The 24,228-nt window shown below is 39.7% G+C and overlaps 1 protein-coding gene and 1 long non-coding RNA gene across 5 annotated transcripts in view; one reads left to right on the top strand and one right to left on the bottom strand.

The window, feature by feature from the left end:
• Positions 1-24,228, top strand: part of kdrl (kinase insert domain receptor like) — a 138,426-nt gene that overhangs the window by 45,369 nt on the left and 68,829 nt on the right. For all 4 annotated transcript variants that reach the window (XM_069892898.1, XM_069892901.1, XM_069892900.1 and 1 more), the window contains exons 5-11: positions 1,324-1,483; positions 3,750-3,889; positions 5,044-5,206; positions 8,349-8,478; positions 14,792-14,964; positions 22,576-22,726; positions 23,540-23,651. In XM_069892898.1, the coding sequence (XP_069748999.1) occupies positions 1,324-1,483; positions 3,750-3,889; positions 5,044-5,206; positions 8,349-8,478; positions 14,792-14,964; positions 22,576-22,726; positions 23,540-23,651 (1,029 nt within the window). The remainder of the gene's footprint in view (positions 1-1,323; positions 1,484-3,749; positions 3,890-5,043; positions 5,207-8,348; positions 8,479-14,791; positions 14,965-22,575; positions 22,727-23,539; positions 23,652-24,228) is intronic.
• On the bottom strand, positions 700-17,013 carry LOC138740365 (uncharacterized). The gene is made up of 4 exons (XR_011342865.1): positions 16,333-17,013; positions 9,363-9,462; positions 3,773-3,878; positions 700-2,444 (listed from the first exon to the last, which is right to left on the bottom strand). It is a non-coding gene; the product is annotated as an uncharacterized lncRNA (long non-coding RNA).

The following is a 24,228-nucleotide window of genomic DNA, read 5'->3' as shown; positions in this document are numbered from 1 at the left end:
AAAAATGCTCATGTGTATATATAAACCCTGTGATTAAATCTTGAGCTATGAGTGGTAGAGACACTTGGGCTGGTTCCCATGTCCCTGTGTCTGAAGTAACACGGAGACGAGCTGTCTGCATCCTGCTATACAAGAGGAAGTTACAGGAGTAAGTCATAATGCCATTCACAAACATCCTCCACCAAGCCTTAAGATTTTTAGGAACTTAATGCACGCCCTCCGTTCCAGGGGGAAAAACTACTTTGCCTTCAGATTTTTTGTGTACTTCCCAAAACTACATTGACAAATCCTGCTGTGAAACCTTTTTTGAGCTTCCCAGTGAGCAATGCATGCAAGTCCAGTGCATAATTTCCAAAATGGGAAACTTTCTTAGAATAGCAAAGGACTTTTGGCTGCAACATGAAGGAACTTTATCAAAAAAAGTTTAAATTTGGAATAGTTATAATTGCTCCAAGGCTTGCGAGGGTCACCAAATTGTTTCCAGAACTATTGCCATGATGTAGTTGACAGACGTGGGTGCCTAGACGTGCAGCTGTGAACAATGATACAGTGCACACTGGAACCCATTTCAATGAGATTCTCATGTCTGGGGATAACCCATGGGTGATACAAGCCACACATGTGGAAGCAGTTCATCGACAGGACCTGCTGACCAGACAGAACTGCTGTTGATTTTGCCACATGGAATCAGCTACAGGAATCATCTTTATATTCACCCCACTTCCACATTCTAATTCTAACCCATAATGCCTTAAATAATCCAAGCAGAAAAATAAGGTCTGGTCTTTCCCTTCCTCCGAGGTGAAGTCCGCTGAATGTCCATCACTCCTACCTCTTTCCTAACCCAAAACTCCCAAGACATGTTGCCCGAGTTCTTTTGCTAACTCCACAATGTCAAGATAAGTAGAGGAATAATGCACAAAGTGAGCTTGGCTGATTCCACTCCATGGTGTCTTTTGGATCCCTTTATGTTAGAATTTTAAGGCAGAAAATAAGGTTTGGTTCATTTCGCATTCTCTAACCAATGGGTCTTAGAAGCCCTTCCCTGCCACAGCAGGTGCAAGTGAATATGCCCTGTGTGACACAAAGTAAAATTTAATATCCTACAGATAAATAAGAATTTGGTACAAAATGCATAGTTAGACATTGGCAGTCAGTTTATCTGCCAGTTTTAATTTATCACCTTCAAAGACCTACCTATTGCAACAACAGTGAACTGAGAATGTATGAACATTATGGACCTAGAACAACATATAGACTTAATGTCTTAATATAACATTTAACAATTATTGTTTAACAATGCTAATTTTTTGTCTGATACAGGAACAAATTGAATTAAAAGTTGATCAGAAAAATATCGTGTGGGATCCTAAACAAGGTTTTGTCATTAGTAATCCCAAACGGGATTTTATTAACATATTGAAGTGCCAAACCACAATCGATGATCGGCTCTTCACATCCCTCTATATAATGCAGATAGAAGGTGAGAAGTGTTCAGTCTATTGATTTATGCTCAAGTCCTTGTTGGAAGCCAGTGAGAGCGGATGGTATAAGGGAGATTCTAAAACAGACCGAGTAGGTAGCCATTCATTTGCTTGGCTCTGGCTCAGCTCCTTGATGGTTTGGGCAGAATGTGGCAGCCGATCATTTAAAGGATGATTGTCAATCAAAGTGCCTGATGGAAGCTCACATCCATCAAAGGATAACAAATGTCATGGTTGTCAGGTTGACATGAAGTGAATTTTAAGGGTCATACCACTCATGCAGTGCAAAAGCAAATTATTAAAGGTTCTAGAAATAGAAACAAAAAATACTGAAAAGATAAGGTCCAGAGGGACCTTATCAGTCCTATGACCAAAGTCGTGAAATGTTAACAATGATTATCTCTCCATAGATACTGAGGACCACCATTTTCACAATGTATTTCTATCCTTCTTTGTTTCTTGTAATTCATCAAAGAAAGTTTCCTTGGCTGTGCATTAGAGTGTGCCACTGGCTTGCCAACAATTTTATCAGGTGGACCAGTCACAACTCGGGAGCAAATTCTTCTTAATTTTCAGCACTCTCTGAGGATTAAGGGTGGCTTCCAATCTGATCTTGTGTGCCCTGAACTTATTGTTCTGTGGATGCTTCCACAGAAAGGGAAGAACGAGGCTGATGGGGATGAATATAACGAGGCTGATGCACTGAGTACATCCTTGAATTGTTTTCTCTGTCCAGCTGGTCATCTTTTTCCAAGACAAGAGTTCAGAATAGAATGTATCAGGAGTCTGGTGCCAGGCATTATATCCATATGGCATGTTGCCAATTGATTCTAACTGGGCCTGAATATCAGAAATGTTGGCCAAGGGAGGAAGCTGACATTGGTTCATAAGAACTTCCAAGTGAATTTGGAGGATTTGGTGGGCATGACACTGTTGTTATTTTCCTGTGCCTTGATTTGCCTAAGAGAGAGAAAAATTAAATCCCATTGGCATTTAAAGTGCATTTCGGAAACCAGTGGGATTCTCATCCATTATTAAAATGGGCGGAGTTAAAATCAGTACCTTGTCGACTTCATTTTAACAGTTGGGGAAGAGTTAAATATTTCCTTGTTGGCTTATCTTATTTTAGAGTTTTTGCACAAAGTCCATTATCTACTTTTCATTTATCAAATTTTTTAATATGAAGTTTGATGTACTCTTCACTAGTCTAATGGGCAAGACCTTATCTCTTTCATTATTCCTGTTCTTTTCTAAGATGCAGACTTTCTTTTAACTATTTATTTTACCTTATCAAATTCTCCAAGCCAGAGTTGATCAATCAGCTTTTTTTTTTGGCTTGAGATCATTTGTTCTCTTGGTTTGTATCAGGACTGACTATTTGCATTTGTCATCCTCTGCCAGTCCATCTTTTTTTTCTTTCATTTTCTGGCCTGCTCAGCATATCCAGAAGTCCAAATTATATAACCTCACCAAGTCCTCACAACATTAGAGGTATGCACATGTGCTAACACACACCCCTCTGCAGGCAAAGCAATATCTTTCCTTCCCATCATCCCAAGACCAAAAAAGTCTTTCCGAGTGAGGCAGCTCTTCTAATCCAATGTGCTTCCTGTACTTTTGCAACACATTAGCTGTCCATTCAAATGGCTCTCCATCACTTTATTACAGATATTCTCCCCCACCTTTTTTGCTACTTGGACCAACTCCTTTTCCTGTCTTTCCCAGTTTTGATGGCCTCCATCCCAAAACATCAACAGTTTTCTCTTTCCATATATACTACTGGACTGATTCAGTTCTTCCAGCATTTATGATTGTATGTCAGATTCTTGCATCTGTACTTTTCCAGCTTTTGACCATGTAGCTGCAACATAACTGAACCCAGGGGGAATCTTCCTTGAACAAAAGTAATTCCAATAGGGAAAGTACCTTTCAGGTTGGGGTGAAATCAGTGTTGAGGCAGCATGGATGGAGTAGCATTTTTCACCTTAAATTCAGCATGAGCCGAATGAACCAGCTTCATTCTGGTGTTAGCTGGAGTACATGGAATAGAATCTCAGGCCTAATACCCTTTCCTTTATTGCCTCTATGTCAAAAATGTCCATGGAATTTTTGATATTTAACTTGGGTCAATTGCCAACATAACATGGATAGGAAAGTTCCATTCCCTCTAGAGCATTTCTGGAAGAGATTAAATCAATCCAAGCACTTGATTACTGTGAATTTCTCTTTAACATTGCTTGCACTAATATATTTTATTGTCATCAGTTGAAGGAACAAAGCATATTCACCTTAATACGAGTAAAAAAATGAAGGTGCTGTCTGGTTCCTCTCTGTCCATCAGATGCCTGGCAACTATGGATTGGAACTCCAGGCCATATTTTCAATGGGATTACCCTGGAAAAAAGGCAAGTTAATAATTGAGTTATCTTTAAGCATATTTACCATATTTATTGAAGCCTTTCAATAATGTAAAAGCTTCAGTTACTGCCAGCACAGTTTGTAAATGAATACTTTTAACATTTAATGTGACCTCTCTTTCCCAGTTATGAAGGTCCACTGCATAAACAAAGTATTATCCAGCTTTTCAGTAACATATCTGAAGTAAGTTATGATCTTGTGAACAAATAGTCCCTTTATTCACCAGTAAAATCAGCAATATTTTCTAGGTTTAAATTTGTAATCCCTTGTCATCTGAAATCCTTACACCAGACCAAAATTCCATTTAGATATTTCAACCAAAGACACTGACCAGCGCTCTTTGTATTGTACTGGAGAGGATTAAAAACTCTCCCATGGCAATCCTCTTCATCAATTTGTGCAAACTTTCCCCCTAGTTATTTCTTACAGAGTCTGGGCAAAATTGCCAATGCCACGATTTGTGCCAATGCCACGATTTGTGCCTATCTCAACTTGCCCCTGAATAGGAGGTTGTAAGCCCCCCCTTTTTTAAACCACTGGAGTCCTTGTGATGGCACTTGCATAGGGCTGTTTGATGAGGATCTAGACCCAGTAACAATAAAGCACTTCTCACTTCTCCTTCTTGATGGTAGAAGGGCTGCCAGAGTAATGTACAGAGTAACTGCCATGAAACTGTCAACATTGTGTTCCCACAAATCACCAAGGAGCGTATCCTCAGAGCAAAGATGTGAGTTTATTTCAATAAAAACAGCACATTGTTCAAATCCACAAATGCTATCACAGAGACTTGATTCTGTCAGAGGTAACTTGGTCAATTCATTTTATTCTTCTTGTTGGTTCATTCACTATCTGCTACATAACTCACCAGGCAACTTGATCATTGCTGGTTCTAACCAATGCTCTAAGGACATTGAAGGGTGATCTTGTAAGGACAAACATGATTTTGCACTTCAGAAAGCATGCAGAAATATAAATGGGACTTTAAGCAGATAACATTTAACACTAAACGTGTCAATTGTTGAAGAAGCTTCTGTTTTCAAAAGCGTAGCACAGGATGGGACAGTAGCATTTTAAAGGCAATGTTCAAGGGAGAATGGTTTTCCTGTGTAGTGACGAATAATGCACGACTCTTTATTTGCAGTATAATCGAACTGTTTCAATTGATAAGGGATTTGTAGAAAAAGGAAAAACATATGAAAGTATTCTACATCTGGAAAACATTCAGCTCAGAGACCAAGGAATCTATGTATGCAAAGTATCTAATAAAAATTTATCAGAAAACAGGACAAGGATCATTGTCATTGGTAAGTAATTGCATTTTTACTATTAAATTTGTAGGTCCTGGAAAGGCATCCATAGTGAATCATAAGGTGGCCATGAATCAACCAAACCATTTGCATGTACTCTTTGACATGGCTTGGTAATTAATTGTACAATAATCTAATGAGGAACCTGTACCATTTTCTGCTCCCACTCAACTTTAAAGTTGTTGAAACATCTGCAGCTTCTAAGAGCTTTTTGGTAAACTTTTTGCTTCATCAATTCATATCGTTCACAATTCATTTTTATTTTGTAATCAATCAATCAATATGTTACAACAATTGGCTGTCATGTGGCACTGGTGTAACAAAATGTTTTCTGGATATCTCAGAGCAAGAGATTTAGAAGGGGAAGAGGTTCAAGGAGAGAAGGTTGACAGCCCAAGCAGCTGAGGACTGGCTGCCTTATTGGAGAATAATTCAGGGAGGAGCAAGAGATCTAATATAAGGAGTCCAAGGGTTACAGAGTTGGATGAGATCAAAGAGAGATGGATGGGTAATGCTATGGAAGGGTTTGAAAGAAGGAAGTGAACTTTTACAATTAATGTGTTGCCAACTTAAGGCAGTGGAGGTGGTGGGTGAACAGGACATGTTGTAAACTGGAATGCAGACAAAAGAATTCCAGAAGTAGAAATGCACACTTTAAATTATCAAGAACTTTGTTGGAAATTCACCTCAAAATCAAGTAGAGTTAAACAGGAAAGACGGCAGATGCTGTGATGGAGTGCAATACAAAAAGGCTGGAGAGCCTCACCAGGTCATGCAGCATCTCTCAGAAGCAAAGGAATATAATTAACATTTTTGGCCTGAGTCCTTCATCAAAGTAGGAGCAGAGAGTAGCACCTTAATAAGTGGGCAGATGGTGGTGGGGGGGGGGGGGGTGATGGAGAAGAGAGGAGCACAGGCCAACAGGGAAAAGGTCTTAGGTGGATAAGAATGGGAGGGCTGTAAAGAAAACAGCCAAGAAGAGGGAGGGAGGTATCTGAATGAAAAGGGAAGGGAGTGGGGAGATGGAGAAAAGGCGACAGAGGCTAGAGGAAGAGCGAGAGAGACAGGGAAGGAACCTAATAGAAAGTGGAAAAGACTATGTGAATGCCAGCTGGTTAGAGAGTGTCCAGACAGAATATTAGATTTTGCTCCTCCAATTTACGGGTGGCCTCAGTTTGGCAGTGAGGCAGTGCATGTGGCCATGATCAGACATACTGGTGTGGGAAAGGGTGTGGAATTGCAATGGTTGGCCACTGGGAGGTCCCCACGCTTACAGTCGACAAAACGAAGATGCTCAATGAACCCATCTCCCAGTATGTTGCATAATAATGACTGTTCCTGCAAAACTCTTGATTAAAATGGTCACTTAAGCACATTTAATACCATTTAAAAATCAAAAAGCTGTGGGTGCTCAAAATCTTCCATTAAAACAGCAAATGCTGGTAACACTCAGGAGATCAAACAGCTATCTGTGGAGAAAAGAGGCAGATTTAATATTTCAAGTTGAAGACCCTTCCTCAGATAAAGGAAAGCTAGAATACTATCAACTTTTGAGCTAAGGAGCAAGGGGAAGGCAACCCTGTCGGGTTGTACATTCACCTTTTGTGTTCCCCCTCCTCCCAATCGCTTTTACTCTCTGTTATGTAACAAAATTCTCTTTGTTCTAAAAAGTAAAAACAAAGCTGGAGAAACTCAGTAGGTCAAGAAGTGTATTTTATAAAGCAAAGGTAAAGATACAAAACCAAGATTTCAGGCTTGAACGCTTCAACAAGGTATGACAAAATGTGGGCAGATGCCCAAATAAAATGGTTTGGTAGGGAGCACAGCCCCACAGGCAGGAGATAATAGGTGGATAAAGGAGGGAGCACACACCAGCAAACAGGGGAGGGGGGATTGCTCTGTAAATGATGGGGGAAGGGAGTGGAGAGCTGGAAGAAAGGAGACAGAGGGAATGGGAAGGGAGAGGGAATGGGGAGTAGGCTAGTCTGTGTTAATGCCACCCAGTTGAAGAGTTCCCAAATGGAAAATTAAGTGTTGCTCCTCCAATTTACGGGTAGTCTTGGCTTAACAGTACAAGAAGCCATGGACAGACATGTCAGCTTGGGAGTGGGGTGCAGAATTTAAATGGTTGGCCACTGAGAGATCCCTGTCATTGATGCAGACAGAGCAAAGGTGCTCAATAAAGTGATCTCCCAGACTGCATCCAGTCTCTCCGATGTAGCCAAGATCCAAATGACTCCCACAGATACATGAGTGACTGTTTGGGGCTCCAAAAGGTGGTGAGGGAGGAGGTACAGGCACTTCCTGAGGTGATTAATGGGAAGGGATGAATGGAGGGAGCCGTCCTTACGGAGGGAGCAGAGGGTAGGAGAGTGCCTGCCTACATCTTGTCATCCCTTGATGAAGGGTTCAAGCCTGAAATATTGGTTTTGTATCTTTACACAGTTTGTCCTGTTGAGTTTTTCCAGCATTGTGTTTTTACTTCAATCACGGTGTCGACAGACTTTTGTGTTTTACTTCTATTTTCTTTGTTCTTTTGATTCTTCCCTATTCTCTGCAGGACAGACTCTGAAAGCAGAATGATGAGCAAACCATTGACAAATAGGTCTTAACTTTACTGCTGGCTACCTGAATCAGGAACTATTTAATTTCCCGTGTTTCTAACCTTTAACTTTGTGTGCATTGGTGACACTGTGTTGCTCTTAATGCAGCCTAGAGCTTCATAACATCCAAGTAATTCAAATATTAAATGTACCTCCTTGGATGGAAAACAGCCTTTAACATATCAACAGAATCAGAATTCATGAAGTTTATTTTTGGAAGAGAAAATCGAGATCCAGTGATGTTTTGTTTCCTGCAGATAAATATTTGACCTTCACTGAGCAATTTTTCATGAACCTTCCCACATGATGAATTGAGAACATGAACCCTGGATTGTAAGTTGTTCCTCAAGCAACCGACTGCATGTAATTATGACCCCAAACAAATGTAGAATGTTTTCAATTGCTGAAAAGCAAAAAGCTCAAAGTAAGGACACTAAATCTGCTCCATGGTGCAGCTGGGCTTGCTTGACCTATCCTTCAACTGTTCAACATGATACTATGGTCTCCTCATCGCTTTCTCTCTTTTCTTTGTGCAGAGAAACCTTACATTGAGGCAGAGTTCAAAAAGCCAAACCCTTTGCACATAGAAATCAATCCAGGATCTGAGAAACTACCCATCAGACTACCTGTGAAAGTTCATGCATTCCCATTGCCGGAAGTATCCTGGTAAGGTTCATCATTCTGATCTTTTCCACAAATCCCACTTATTGATAAAATAACAATTTAAGCAATTGTTTTTTTTTTAGTTGACTGGTTTTCTTTCAAATTTTCTGAGGAAGAAGATGTAGTGGTCACCAACATTTCCCAAATATTTTCCTGTAGTTTCTCATGTTAGACCAATCCCATTCATTACCAATTCACCTGCCCTTTTTTTGTGACTGTGAACTAAAGAGTAATTCCCAAAGATTACAAAGGTAATTCTAGATGGATGAGCTCATCAAGCAAAACCTTCAGTGGAAATCCACAATTGCCCCATGTTTATCACTTCCGCCATAACCTCTGTGAATTTTAGTGAAAATTTCCTGAAGCAATTTTGACGCAATGTAAACAGGATGTGTTTATCAAATACAGGTATTTTTGGAGAGAGACTGATAACATTCCTAGCCCATAACGATCATTTGCCAAGATCCCAAAATTCTGGGTCCTATATTTCATGTTGCAATCTTCCATGCGAAATCTTTTCAAATGCCTTGTTAAAAAAAACTAGATGTATTATATCCTCTACTTCCCCTTTAACTGTCTTAGAGTTGCACGCAGAAGACATTCTGTTAGTGACATAAGGCAATGCAGATGCTGGGATTCTATTAGGTTTGTCAGGCATGATGTTTCTGTTATAAAGCCAGGTTGGCTTTGCCTCTCCGTACTATGATATTCTATGTGACCTGCTAACTTATCATGATGTAGTGTTTTCAGATAAGTCATGATAAGCTAATTTGCTTATAGTCCTTTATTTTCATTATTAATAGGTGTGTTATGTTAGCTAACTTTCAATCCATTATAACAAATGCAGAATGTGGAGATTTTTAAAAAAGTCCCCATAAATGAATTACCTCGTGAACGTATGGTATCATCTATCAGATGCAAGGTATTTGCCTAGTTTTAGTCCCATTTATTTCTCCAGAACTTTCTCTTTACTCTTTTCTACTGTGCCTGTAAGGTAATAAAACAGAACGACTGGAAATATCAGCAGGTCATGTGAAATCCATGAAGAGGAAACAAGGATAGTTTTGCAGGTTAAGAATATGTTCATCATTTTCCATTCACAATCTTACTCTATGGCTTGCATTCTTATTTTCTTTGTTGATGGTCAAAGTTCATCAATTAACAACTTCATGCCCAACCAAAAAAAAGCAGCATTCCTTTAAAATAGACCATTTAGTGACAACCCGCTCAAAAAATTAATGGCCTATCAAATTTCAAACTATGAAGTGTGACAGTAGTAATCCAACACAAGTGAAATAAATTCTCCCAGATCTCTCATCATCCAGTTAGAGAAAATCTACTGTCCAGAAACTTCTTTACCCACATCAATTTCCACACAACTGACCATCATGCTTTTAGAGGCCTGTGCCTTTCAAGCACTACACAAATTATGACCAGAATTTCTCATTATGGGACACTTTTTAAAGGAAGGAGAGTGGGCAGTCCTTGTATGAGGGCATTTTTATAATTGATGAATGTTACACGTAATTCGGCACTAAGCGAATTCTAATGTAGAGTGAAGAATTACAAAGAGAACATCCTTCTAATGTTCAGAACCTGAGAATTCTTGACACTGTCAATTAAAGCAACTTGAAACTGCAAACCTGTATATCACACTGAGATTCAAGCCACCCTGTGATTGAAACTGCCAAGACTCAATGTATGGCAAACATTTGTAAATCAAAATAAGCAAGGCATTTTTCCACTCTCCTACTAAAAATGTTGACTTTTCACTGGATTTGTTTCTCTGGGTGTCCCATGCAGGCATGGATTTTTTAAACAGGATCCCAGCTATGATTGTCAACTTGCTATTTGACTGTGAAAAGCACAACAGTCTTTCCTTGCATCCATACTTGGGTGTTTTCCATCAGAGATCACAGGATACCAAATGGGAATAGAAATCCTTGCTAACTTTCAATTCCCTTTGACAGTGAAGACAACGTTATTTTCCCCAAAATAGGGCAAGTATTTGAGGTACAATCCACTCTAGGTTTGATTCAATAATTTGTAATAACCCTTTATGTAAGGAAATTACAGTTTGAATTCCATTTCTTGACTCCAAGCTGTCTCCAGGGATTAAACATAATGGTTTCAAAGTCCAAATAAAGCAGCTTCAGTTAATAAAGCACAGAACAGATTGAAATTCTGAGAAGTTCTTTTCAAAGAATCATTCACAACTTAGTTATCATTACTCAGTCTATTCAATGCTGTTATCAGTGTAATTAAGAATGGTCAATTCTAAGGATTTTCAAAGCAGAAAGTTTAATTTATTTTCCATACAAAGTCAAATGTCAGTGTTAAGCTTTTTTTAATTACTTGTCCATTTAACAAAGTTATTTCAGGATATTGGCCAACATCTGTCCTTAACTCAATGAATAAAGCAATCTTTTACATCTATGGGAACTTGTTCTGCTCAGGTTGATCCTGAATTTACGCTGGTAACTACTTTGAAAATTATATCCTTTTCTGTAAGGGTCTTTGGGATGTGTTGAAAGGGATGGGAAGAGAAAAATTGAAAAGCCTAGTCATTCACTCCTGACAGCCCTGCTAAATGTGGTAACGTTGGCTTTCAAATATCCCATCAGAAAATTTCTGGAGTACCATCTCTCTGACTGAGAGGGCAGCACTCCCTCAGTGGCGAAATCAGAAATAAAATTCACATCTGTAGGCAGAACAACAGAGCCAATGTCTGAGGTTGAACCCCCTTTATTCAAACTGGGAAAGAGAGCAAAAGAAAGGAGCTTCAGGAAGAGAAGGTATGACTCTCAAAGGATAAAACCAGATGAACGTGGACCAAAGAGCCCAATAAAATGCTGGTTAGACCACACTTGGAATATTTGTGTCCAGTTCTGGTTGCTTCATTACAGGAAACCATGGAGAGGATTCAGAGGAGATTTATCAGGATTGGAGAATGCATTTTATGAGGCAAGGTTTCCCTTTGGAGCGAAGAAGGATGAGTGGTGACTGCATGGATAGGATAGGCAGCCAGCACATTCTTCTGGGGCATTCTTCAGAGGACATCTGTATTAGGTGAGGGGAGGAAAGTTTAGGGGAGATGTCAGGGCTAAGGTTTTTTTTACACAGAGAATAGTCAGAGCCTGAAATGCATTGCCAGGAGTGGTGGTGGAGGCTGCAACAATCGGGACATTTTAAAGACTCAGGGACATGGCTGCAAGAAAAGTAGAGGGTTATGAATGTGAGGTAGGGAAGGTTTTGGTTTGTTGAGTAGGTTTATGGCACAACTGTGCTGTAATGTTCAATGTTGAAATGCAAACAAAAGGCCCCTTCAGATGGACCAAATGCCCTTGTTTAAAGGTGAAGATTATACCCCCTTGCAGCTGAATGCGCCAAGAGCGCCTCCGAGGCGCTGACGCCAACCCTCCTCAGGGAGGGATAATCGACGGAGCACAGCGCTCTGCCGACTCACCTAAATGTACAGCAGTGCTAAGTGGATTTTTAGGGGTGGGCTAATGACTCCATCAGCCTGCGATCCAACTCCCTGCTACCTGACAGCCCCCTGCCCCACTGGAGATGGGAGGTTGGCGGAGATTGTCGGGGCAAGGGTCTGTGGGGTTGTTGGGGCAAGGGAGGTCTGCAAGGGCCTGCAAATGGACAGCTGGCGGGGACATCGGGGGCAGCCGGTGTGGGCTGTGACAGCCGGCTGGCTGCTCCAGCACCTCACGGTGCGCTTCGGTCTTCGGGGCCGCTTTTTGCGGCTCAAAATCCATGGTGGTCTTTCCTATCCATAATCCCCCAACGCAGCTGGAACTGTTCTGGGAAACACAGAGCGGATCCAAATGTGTGGGGGATTGTGGGAGGAGAAGAAGGCCATTGGTATGCTGCATATTTATGGTAGGTGGCGCTGCGGCACCAGTCTCCCCACCTCCAACAGATCCGGAGGGTGCTATGAGGCGCCTCCGAATATGAATGGGACACCAGAGCAGCCTTTTAAGGCTGCTGTCTGAAAGGTGAGTTTTCAGTTTTCAATCTGCTCCTGTTGCCGGCTTCTGGGCAGAGGGTTCACCTGAAATGGTCTAAAGTTGTCAGGTCAAGAAGTGAATGGGACCAGTTATAAAGTGATAACACAGACAAAGGGTATCAAAAAAGACACGAGGAGTTGTGAAATGCCTCATACTTTAAAAATGATACCCAATGCAAAACAGTACTTCATCTTCAATTTGGCATTCTGGACTTAATATTTATTATCTTGTAGTTAGGGATCCTCTTGGAACTATGATCACAATATGACTTGATCTCCCATACAAATGGAGGGTGCAATTGTTCAATCTAAAATCAATGTATTGTGCCTAACCAGGGAGACGGCAACAGGATGAGGGAGGAGTTGGCTAGCGAAGACTGGGAACTCAGTCTATATGTTAATGAATAATGGAAGACTTCCAAGGAGATTTTTCACAGTGCTCAACAAAATAAAATTACATTTAAAAGCAAGAAAAGTAAGGATATTGAGACCCAGCCTTGGTAACTAAAGGAAGGCATCAAATTAAAAACTCAAAGTCACCAAGAGTAGTGGGAAACAGAAGGACTAGGAAAACTTTAAAAAGCAACAAAGAACCACTAAGCAAGCATCAAAGAATGATACAATATATAATGAAAGGAAACTAGTGCATGTATAAGTTTTTATAATTGTATAAAACAGAAAGGGATGGCTTAAGGGAATGCAGGTTCCTTGGAAGATGAGAAGGGAGAATTAATATCGGATAATATCAAAATGGCCAAGACACTTCTAACATGCCAAAGAGTGGTGCGAAAGATGCAGTGGGAGGTGAGGACCTTGATTCAATTATTATCATGAAAGAAGAGGTGGTGCTAAGCATCTAATACGTCCCCAGGTCCTGATGGAATATCTACTGAAAGAAATGGCCAAATTTATCATAGAGGCATTTGTGGTCATTTACCAAAATTCTCTGAACTCTGCACAGATCCCTGCAGATTGGAAGTCAGCAAATGTCACACTATTGTTTCAAAGAGGATGTTGGCAAAGCAGCATGGATTCAGGAAGAGCGAGTCATGGTTTGACAATTTTACTGGAGTTGCTTGATTATATATTAAGTGGCGGATACAATGTAGTTCCCTTGGATCAATAAAATGCTACATGAGAGGCTTGTGAAGACAGTGAAGTTGGGGACCATATTGATGATTGGTTAACCAGAAGAAGGAGAGATTTGGTAGAAATAGGTGTTTTTTTTTTCTGGTTGGCAATCAATGATCAGCAGATGTCAGTGCTAGGCCAATAACTCATGATTCTATGATTGATGATTTGGAAGATGAGTCCGAGTATAGCATATCCAAGTTTTCCTGATGATACCACATTGAGTAGAAAAGTAAATTGTGCAGAGGATGTGGAGAGTCTGCAGAGAGATTACTGAAGTGGCAGCATGGTTAACACAATGCTATTGCAGGGCCAGGGGCCCCAGTTTGAATCTGACACTGTAAGGAGTTTGTATGTTTTCCCCATCACCTGCATGGGCTTTCTCCCACCCTCAAAAAATAGACAGGTTTGTAGGTTCGTTGGTGTATTTGGGTCGCACGGGCTCTCGGTCTGTTACCGAGCTGCACCTCAAAAAAAGTGCATGGGCAAAGGTCTAGCAAATGGAGTACTATGTTAGCAAATGCAAGGTTATCTTCTTTGAAAGGAAAAAAAATCATTTGTTATTTCAATGGTGAAAGATTGCAGCAAGCTATTGTGCAGAGAGTCTATTTATGAATTGCAAAATGTTGACAACAGGTAAACAAGAAAACAAATGGAATGCTGGTCTTCATTTTGATAGAGATTGAATTTAAGATCAGGGAGATTCTACTGCGACTGTACAGGGTACTGGTGAGGCCACACCTGGAGAACTGCATGTAGTTCTGGTCTCAGGAAAAAATATATGCCAACTTTGAAGGCAGTGCTGAGGAAATTCACTAGGTTGATTTCAGAGTTGAGGGGGTTAATCTATGACAACAGATTGAGTCGCCTGGAGTCCAGAAGACTGAGGGAATCTTATAGAAATATAGATCTCTACAGCTTAATGCATTTCTTTGATCTCCTTCCCAGTTCTGTGAAACATGATCTCTATTTCTCTTCTCTCAAATAGAGTATTTCCAGCATTTTCTGTTTTCATTCCTTAAGTTCTGTATTGGGTTGACAGATCAGAAAAGGATCAATATTCTTTTATTCCGAAGTATGAAAGCTAGAATCTGAGACAATTAAAATGTATCATGATTGTATTGTGAATGTAATTTAATCTGTCTAACTTGTAGTTATGTGTAACAGGTACAAAAATGGAAAACTTATTACACAGAACCAGACTTGTTATGTCCAAGAACGCTATTCATTGAAAATAACATACATATCCGAAAAGGAAGCAAACTTTACTATTTCCTTGATTAACAAGCAGCATAACCTGCATAAAAACATTACCATCACCTTAAGAGTCCATAAGAATGGTAAGTCTATTATAATCCATCCGTGCCTAACTGTACATAGGGATAGGCCTGGCTTCCTTGCCACGCAATGTCTCAGTCAACCCCACCTATCCTTTGTGAAATTTATTTTCCTGACAAACACCTTTGATCACAAGGCCATCAGGCAGCAGTCAGCATGGTACATCCTGCAGAAACTGGGAGACAGGGACTCAATGGACATGGTGGGGTGGCTCCCAGACTGACCATCCAGGTCATCTGGTAGAATGCCTCATCACCAGAGCTCACAAATAAGCATCAGGAGTTGGCCTGGTTGGTGGTGAGAGGAGTCCTCCTCGTCAGATCCTTCCTGTAGAACCAGAACATCATCCTCGATGCATGTTGTCCCCAAGAAGACAGCAATGGTGGGGAGACAGTTGCCTGCCTCGTTGCAAAATGTAAATTCACTAAGTGTGTGAATAAGAATGCAAAGGTCCTTCTCAGCATGACAGAGGACTCTCTGATTTATAGCTGTTCCCAGGGACACATACTGACATCCAGAACTGCTGGAAGACCATTAACTCGATCTGCCCGAAACCCGTTGGTCTTTCAGCACACAGAGATGTCAATGCAGGGATGCTGCCAAATGGCAAATTTCAGGCTGTAGGAGAATGTGGTGAAGGGCACTTTGAGGCCAATGCAAGGGCGCTGTCTGCAGTCTCGAGTCCTTATGTTATTGAGCATTGAGGGGCTGAGTCCAAGGGAAACCTCCTCAAACACCAGAGGTGGGGGAGATAATGACAAGGTGCCGCAGTGTTAGCAATGGTGTAAATAGAAATTAAAGTAACAAAGTACAGAGTATGGTTGTGAAATGAAGGATGGGAAGAGACTTTGAACAGTTTTCCTTTTGTAAAAAATTTATTATGAATAAAATCTATTTTTAGTTCCAAAAAAAGCATATAAAATGAGATAAGAACTTGGAAATATTGTCCAACAAGAAATCTACAGAAACTGAAGTCTAGCGAAGTGTACAAAAGTGCTGGAGAAACTCAGTAGATCATGGAACATCCATAGAAAGCATAAAGCAGTTGCCATTTTGGGCCTGAATTGTTCTGTATTTCTAAACCAGAAAATGGTTGAAAAACATTTGCTGCTGTTTGTCTGAAAAGAAAAAAAAAGTCTGATTCATGTTCTGAGAGCACAGCATCAGCTCTCTTGATCTACAAAACATTAGCCCAACCTATTATTTAGTTATTGAGTGCTGATAGATCTGCTGTCTACTTCCAGCGTTTCTGTTCTGATTTCATCAGACATAATGATCTGGGTCAACAGTAAGAGCCGAGGGATAGTGTGTGTGTCATCCAAAAACATTCATCCATGCTATTTTGATTTTATTGAAGTAGGTAAGCATACCTTTGGAGTTGGCTACAATTCGCCAAAATATTCCGAATATTCAGTGTAGCTCCTTTGTACACTGTCAGCCCCTTGCAGTTTGTAAATGATTTACTGTTTGCATTGTCTGTTTGTTTTCTTTGCATTCTTGTTGAAGTAATTCTCTTGAAAAAGAAGGAAAAGTGAAGCCAGACATTGTGTAAAATTCAACAGCTTTACTGATGGTAATAATTACAAGCAGAGCTTTAAGTTGATGACTGAAGTAAACAGCATAGAAAGCACTGTGACCACCAGAGGAATTCTTTGGCAAGTTAGGGGAAGGAGGGGGGACAAAAAGACATGAGACTGCTTATGGAATGTGCTTTATTTTCATTCTGCCTTATTGACTATCAGTGGCTGTCTGTTCAGACAGATATGATTGTCCCATTGTTTTATGTCATTCTGAAGATATTGCTAGGAATTCACTCTAACCCTTGAAGCGGGCAGTCATGGATATTGGTTTGGCAGGGATAAACAGCAGAGGACAGGGAAAAATGGATAGTCTGGAACCATGAGTAGATTAAATCCAAAAAGTGTCTGGAGTATATAAAGGGGGGAAATGGTAACTGTGGAGTGGTTCTCAACCTTTTTCTTTCCACTCACATAACACTTTAAGTAATCCCTATGCCATTGGTGCTCTAGGATTAGTAAGGGATTGCTTAAGGTGATATGTGAGTGGGAAGGGAAGGTTGAGAATCACTGCTCTAGACCCAATTGTTACTGAAATATTTTGCTTGAGAAAAATTGTCATTGACCCAGTTCCTTTGGAGTTATGAAACTGTGCACATAAGAAGTCAATTAGGTACAATTAAAACAGTGTTTTTTCAAACTTTCTCTTCCCACTCACATACCACCTTAAGCAATCCCTTACTAACCACGTAGCACCTATGGCATATGGGATACTTAAAGTGGTATGTGAGTGGAAAGAAAACGGTTGCGAACCACTGGGTGTAGAGAATAGGGCCCTAAAAGTATCAGAATGGTCATCAGTGTATTTCACATTTCAGAAAAATTTGGACAAGTACTTGGATGGGAGGCCTATGGACTGGGTGCAGGTCAGTGGGACAAGGCAAAATAATAGTTCAGCACAGACTAGAAGAGCTGAAAGACCTGTTTTCTGTGCTGTAATGTTCTCTAGTTCTATCTACGCACGGAGCCAAAGAAGACATTGGATGTTCAAAACATTAATATAGTCAATGGTTGACAATATTCTTTATCTGTAGTAATATATTTTCAGTGCAGCATTCGTTATTCAACACAGAACTCATAATAAATAGTAGAGAAATTGTTCGAAGAAGTACAATAATGAATTAATACTGAAAACAAATTCCAGTGGAGAAATAAAATGTATTCAAGAACAATATGATTAATTTAGAAGAAAAAATGGAAAATGCTTAAAATGCTCAACTGTTGAGAAAGAAAACTAATTAACACGTTAGATTGAATATCTTTTACCAGATGGAGAAAGAACTTGAAATAAATAATATTTAAGTTGCAGAAAACGGTCGGAGATTAAACGAACACTGGATTAAAACTGAGGAAATTAGGAGTTATTCCAAACAATTTGGATTTCCAATATCTTTTTGACCATTAATTTATATGTTGTTGTAATTCAATTCCCTTGAATATCATGTGTGGTGTAATCTTTGGAAATCTTCCATATTAAACAAAACAAAACACCCCAAAGTGTCAGAAAATTGATATTAAAATAATTGTCTGTGTATCTTTAAAATGAGAGTTGATGTAAAATTGCAGTATGTTATTTGGGTTTGAGGTTGGAGCTTTTCTTTTTTATTGTGGAGAAACATTTCAAACAAAACTGCATCATTTAGTGTCAACACTTGTGGAATCCCTCTTGCTTATGCTGTAGGGCAGATTGCACGGGGGGGGGGGGGGGGGGGGGGCAAATGAGCAGATGTACAATCAATCATTTGCATTACAAATGTCCTGTGAAAGCTGAACACTCTCCTTCCTTCCATTTGATGAAGAAAGATTCTATGGAATTGTTTCATCTAAGCTGAGGAGCAAGACAAGTTCAAGGAAAAGTGAAGGAAGGGACAGCTCAAAGAAAAAAATTGTTACCAAAGTCTGGAAATTAATTCCTTATATTTTACTTGTCTTGATGGAGAGTTCCAACCTGAAACACTGACCATCCTTTTTTGTTCTTTTGAGCAAACAATGTTCCAGATTCCAGCATCTACAGTCTCCGGTGCTTCTCCAATATTTTATTGTTTGAAATTTCTCTCTTACCAAATCAAAATAAGTGGTCAAATTGGCAGGGATTATATATTTCCAAACAAGTTCTGCTCATTGCATTTTCAGGACCAGGGGTCAATTGAAGTTTTTAATATAAAATATTATAATATTAATTATAAAACCTAGATGAGACTGGAATAAGGGGAGAAAAAAAACTAAAAATAAAAGCCAGAATCATTTTTTTTTACTAGAAATTGTGGGGAAGTCCAGAGAGTGGGGCTGAGTGGGAGGATGGATCAGCTCATGATGGAATGGCAGAGCAGGCTCGGTGGGCCTATTTCTGCCCCTGTATCTTATGGTGTTATGATCTTGTGAATATTAGCACAATGCTGTGAAATAACTTCAGTTTTTGTCACCTTGACTTCATGAAGGCACATTTAATATAATATTGTGCAATTACTGCAACTCTTTTTTGAGAGCACAGGTCATGGAACAGTAGGACGCAGAGACAAGTTCTTTGACCCACCATGTATGACACTGAACAAAATGCCAAACCATAAGGTTGTTTGCTGGATGACTTCTAGAGTATTTTTCACATCATGTGCTCTTTGAAGGCAATCCTACTCCCAATTTTTATTCAGGGTCAGAGTGCAAAGTTCAACTAACCACAATGACCAAAAAAAACAAATAAAAGTATTGAAGTGCCCACAGCAGAGAGAAAAAGGGTGCATCAAAACACATGGAGATGATTGTTGATTAGCTCTGCATTGAGTTCACTAGTGGAAAGATTTGATTTGTGCCCTATTTGCTGTTCATCAAATGTATTTTAGCCACTGACATCTGTATTACCATCCTAACTATAGTTAAAAAGAGGCATCATATCAAACCCTGATTGTCATATCAGCATGGATTTCCTTAAAGATCCATTTTGCTGTCATTTACCTCCTCAATCACCCTGGGAATACTTTGAAGGGAAGTAGATATAAACTGCATTAAGTTATTCTGCTCAACCATATGCATTAGCTCAGAATAGGCCCGGGTATTGTTTAATGGAGGTAAAAGCTGATTAAGATTCTGTTCTCTTATTGCAAAAAAATGAGAAAATGGACATACCATCCAAAACAGGAGCTGTAGAGTTTCCAAATAATGATCACTTGCAAGGAATTAAATCTGATCTGTTCATTCCACAAGAAACAAAATCTCCTTGTCAGGTTTCTGTTCAACTTCAAAACTCAATGTATCATAATATCTTAGTGTCCTACAGCACAGAAGTAGGTCCTTTGTTCGTTCTGGCTGTGATGCCTTTCTACACTAATCCTATTTGTCTGCATTAGGCTGGTATCTCTCTATGCCCTTTCCATCCACGTATGCATCCAAATCCTTTTAAATATTGTAATTGTATTTGCCTCCACCACCTTCCCTAGTAGCTTATCTGACTGTTCCAGACAACCACCATCCTCTGTGTGGGGAAAAACTCAGCCACCAGATCTCTTTTAAATTTATCCCCTTTGATCTTTGAACTGTGCCCTTGAGAAAAAGACTCTGACCATCTATCCTATCTATACAGCATGGTTAACATAGGGTGACCTGGTTAGTGTGGTGGGTTAGCACCACACGATCACATTGCCAGTGTGAGGAGTTTGTACATTCTCGGCATGTTTGCATGGGTTTTCACCAGGTGCTCTGGTTTCCTCCCACATACCAGAGACATACAGGGTTAGTAGCTTAATTGGTCATAAGGGTGTTTTTGGGCAGAGCAGACACATGGGCTGGAAGGACCTGAATCTATCTTTAAGCAAAAGATTAAAATTAAAATAATGTTATACACCTCTATACAATTAGCCCTCTGTCTCTCATGCTCCAGTGAGAACAAATTCAGCCTGTTCAATATCGTAAGATTTTATTGTCATACTGATAAGTATGATGTATAAGAGCACTGAAATTCTTAATTGTGGCAGCCAAACAAATACATAAGATAAACCAACAAAAGTTGTGTAATTAAATATCCACAATATGGCACGACAGAAAAAAAGATAAATATAAAAGGATAGATAGATATCTCTCAGCAGTAATTAGCACAAGAAGATAAAGTGATATGACAACAGATTGTTTTGCGGTCCCAGAGAGTCTATGGTGAGAATAATATGGGGAGGTTCAAGAGCTCTTCTTCAGTCTCGAAATGCTGGGCTTCAGGTTTCTGTAACTTCTGCCTGAAGGGAGCATTGAGAAGAGGTTATGACCAAGGTGACGGGGGTCCTTTATGATGCTGGCTGCATTCTTGAGGCACTGCCTCACATAGATGTCCTCAAAGCATGGGATGTCGGTGCCTGTGATGGGCCTGACTAGGTCTGTTACTTTCTGCAGTCTTCTGCATTCCCAGGCTGTCAAGTTACAAAAGCAGACCATGATGCAACAAATCAGTATACCTTCCACAGTGCAAGTGTAAAAGTTTTATAGAATATTTGACGACATGCCCAATTTCCTCAGGAAGTAGAGGCAATGGCACGCCTTCTTCACAATTGCTTTGATGTGCTGGTTCCAAGAGAAATCAGTTGATATGTGCACTCCCATAAACTTGAGGAACTAAACCTCTCCAGCATTGTCTTGTCAACGATGACAGGTATGTGGTTCCTCAGCCTTTCCTTCCTAAAGTCCACAATAAACTCCTTAGTCTTGTTGATGTTGAGAGCAAGATTGTTGTTCTGGCACCACACACCAGATTCTTGATCTCCATCTTGTTTGCTGATATTATTTCCTGTTATGCCACCAACAATGGGGGTTTTGTCAGCAAATTTATAGGTTGTGTTGGATCCAAACTTGGCAATGCAATTTGAGTGTATGGGAATGGAGTAGGGAGCTAGGCATCAGTCTTGAGGAGCTCCTGTGATGATGGTCAGCAAGGGGGAGGAAATGTTGCCAATCCACACAGATTAGAGTCTGCCAATGAGGAACTCAAGGATCCAAATGGAAAGGGACGAACAAAGTCCCAGCTCCCTGAGATTGATCTCATTTTGATGAGATCATTGCATAGCCTGCTGTAGATGTTCTTGTGGTCGAGCTTATCTAATTCAGAGTGAAGGGCCAGAGGGTCGCACCAGAAATTGATCAGTGCCACTTTTAGGGGCATTTCCAATGTGGTAGCTTTTTAATTTAATCTGGAATAATGCAGTTGGCTTTCAAAGCATTGTGTGGGAAATGGGACTAGAAAGTAATCTATTGGAACATTTCTTAGCCAAGAAGGCCTGGGAAAGGATGTAGTGGTTTTGATGAAGATCATTCCATCAAATTGCATAACACAACTTTGTGAGAAAAGTGCAGACTACCGCTGGAAAATTATCAACTCAGTGAAAGATACTCTTTGTTCTGTCTGAAACTTACATGTCATTCAATGTAAGGAACTGTCCACAACTGAATGTTGGAGGCTAGTCTGTGCAAAGATGCAAGGCGTAGAAGCTTTGAAAACTGTTAATTAGTTTATTGTCATAAACATTGTACAATGTAAATATGCACTGAAATTCTTACGCTGCACTTGAACAAGTACTTTATAGATACCAATATAGACCAGCCATTCTCAAGGGGAGCCATACAAACTGAAATTATTAAAAAATTTTGTGTAAGAGAGAAGTACGAAGAAACCAACTAAACTTGACTGTTTCACTGGGAAGGGGACCCATAAATTTTTGAGCAGTCATACGGAGGCCATAGTCAAAAGAAGGCTGAGAATGGTTGATAGACCATAGGCCTGCCCTCATTGTTTGTTGAAAGACAGAGAATATTTATAAAACATCTCATATTTGTCATTCATCAAATGAGTGTGAAAGAAATATTAATGTCTTGACAATACAAGTTTTGCAAACTAATGAAAATTATATTGTACAGTGGTTGGTGACATATGAATATCCTGTATCGTGTATCTGGAAATTATATGCATAAAGTACATCTTTGAAAAAGGGAAGCCAGAATAATATTTTAACATGCTATTCTGTTTCTACTAGAATAATACAATCTCTCCAACATTCTTGCTTTCAGAAAAACCAGAGATCGCTGATAAAAACGTGGCTAGTCCAAAGGAATTTTTTTATCATATTGGGAAAAAATACCAACTGGCCTGTACGGTTTCTGGAACTCCAACTCCCCAAGTTTACTGGAAGTGGCAGCCCTGCAGTATTGGAATGACCACGTAAGGCAATATGTTACTTCTTTTCCTACACAAACCTAGGGTATGAATATGTCTCAGGATGCAATAGGGAGGAAAGGATGAATAAATTGCCGTAGTCTGAATTTTAATCTGACAACAGGAATAAGCAAGGATATTTCTGCAAATATCATGGTTCTTCTGATCCCTGAATTTCGTCCCTGCTCAGGAGTTTATGCATATTTTGTGTCAAAGGACAAGGTTCTTATTTTCTTCAGTTCATGTAGTAAATAGGCAGTCTCTGCTTGAGTCGTTTAAGTCCTTCAATCTTATCACATTTCTCATCCTCGTCAATTAGTCTCCATGAGAAGTGTGTGAAAGGGCATTGAAGGACATTTTCTGATGGTGCCATTAAAGGGAAGAGTGAGATAGCAGTGTCCTTCACCTACATCTTGGGAGCATCCTTATCTGAGCCTTACAGAAGCTGAAGGTGCTTCCCTATGTGAAAATGACACAGGATTTGCTTTCCTGTTGTTCTCTGGCTTCCTCCTTCACTGCAAACCATTCCCAGAAATACAATTGTTATTTTATCCCTGACCCTCGTGTGACTGATTTCCTCTGGATTTTAGGTTTGTATTGCCTGCCTAATTTTCCTCTTGCATCATCTTTCACACTCTGTAATTGAACACAGCAAACATTTCTTCCCTTTTGAAAAATCCATCAACACACATGTATTTCTTTTAGTATATTTAAAAATTAATTTGAACTCAAAACATCATCGATCAATTGCAACTATGTTTTTCCTTTGACACCTTCTAGCATTATGTATAGTCATTTTTTTTTTATTTTCCTTGGCAGGTGTAAACCAAACAATGATAAGAAAATTAACATCTCACAAACTGTGACAGGTCTGGCAAATAGAATTGAAATTTTGCCTCAGGAAACCAAGGTACTAAAGAATAAATTGAAGGTATGTATGCAACATTATTTGCAGGCATATGATAAAATTTGAATAGTTATTAATATTTGTGTAAGATTTTTTGCATGCTATTGGACAGAGTAAAGATAGCAGTGCAGTAGATCTATTGTGAGTTATCCAACGGATGAATTTCCCTTTTCATTGGGAGACAGTGAAAAGAAGTAGCAGGTGGTAGGTACAAGATGTTCCATGCTATTGGTTGTTCATTTATATCAAACTTTTTCTTTCCACTTACATGCTTACACTTCTACTTAAGTGTTCCCTCTGCCATAGCTGTTCTGCGATTAGTAAGGAATTACCTAACGTGGGATGTGAGTGGAAAGAAAAGGATTGAAAACCACTATTTTAACCGTACCTAATTGACTCGTTATGTGCATGGTTTCATAACTCCAAAGGAAATGGGCCAATGACAATTTTCCTTAAGCAAAATATTTCAGTTACAATTGGGTCTAGAGCAGTGATTCTCAACCTTCCCTTCCCACCCACATACCACTTTAAGTAATCCCTTACTAATCACAGAGCACTTCTGACATAGGGTTTATTTAAAGTGGTATGTAAGTGGAAAGAA

Source organism: Narcine bancroftii, chromosome 8 (assembly GCF_036971445.1).
Source record: "Narcine bancroftii isolate sNarBan1 chromosome 8, sNarBan1.hap1, whole genome shotgun sequence".
NCBI classification, from domain to species: Eukaryota; Metazoa; Chordata; class Chondrichthyes; order Torpediniformes; family Narcinidae; genus Narcine; species Narcine bancroftii.
This window is presented reverse-complemented; position numbering and strand designations above follow the sequence as displayed.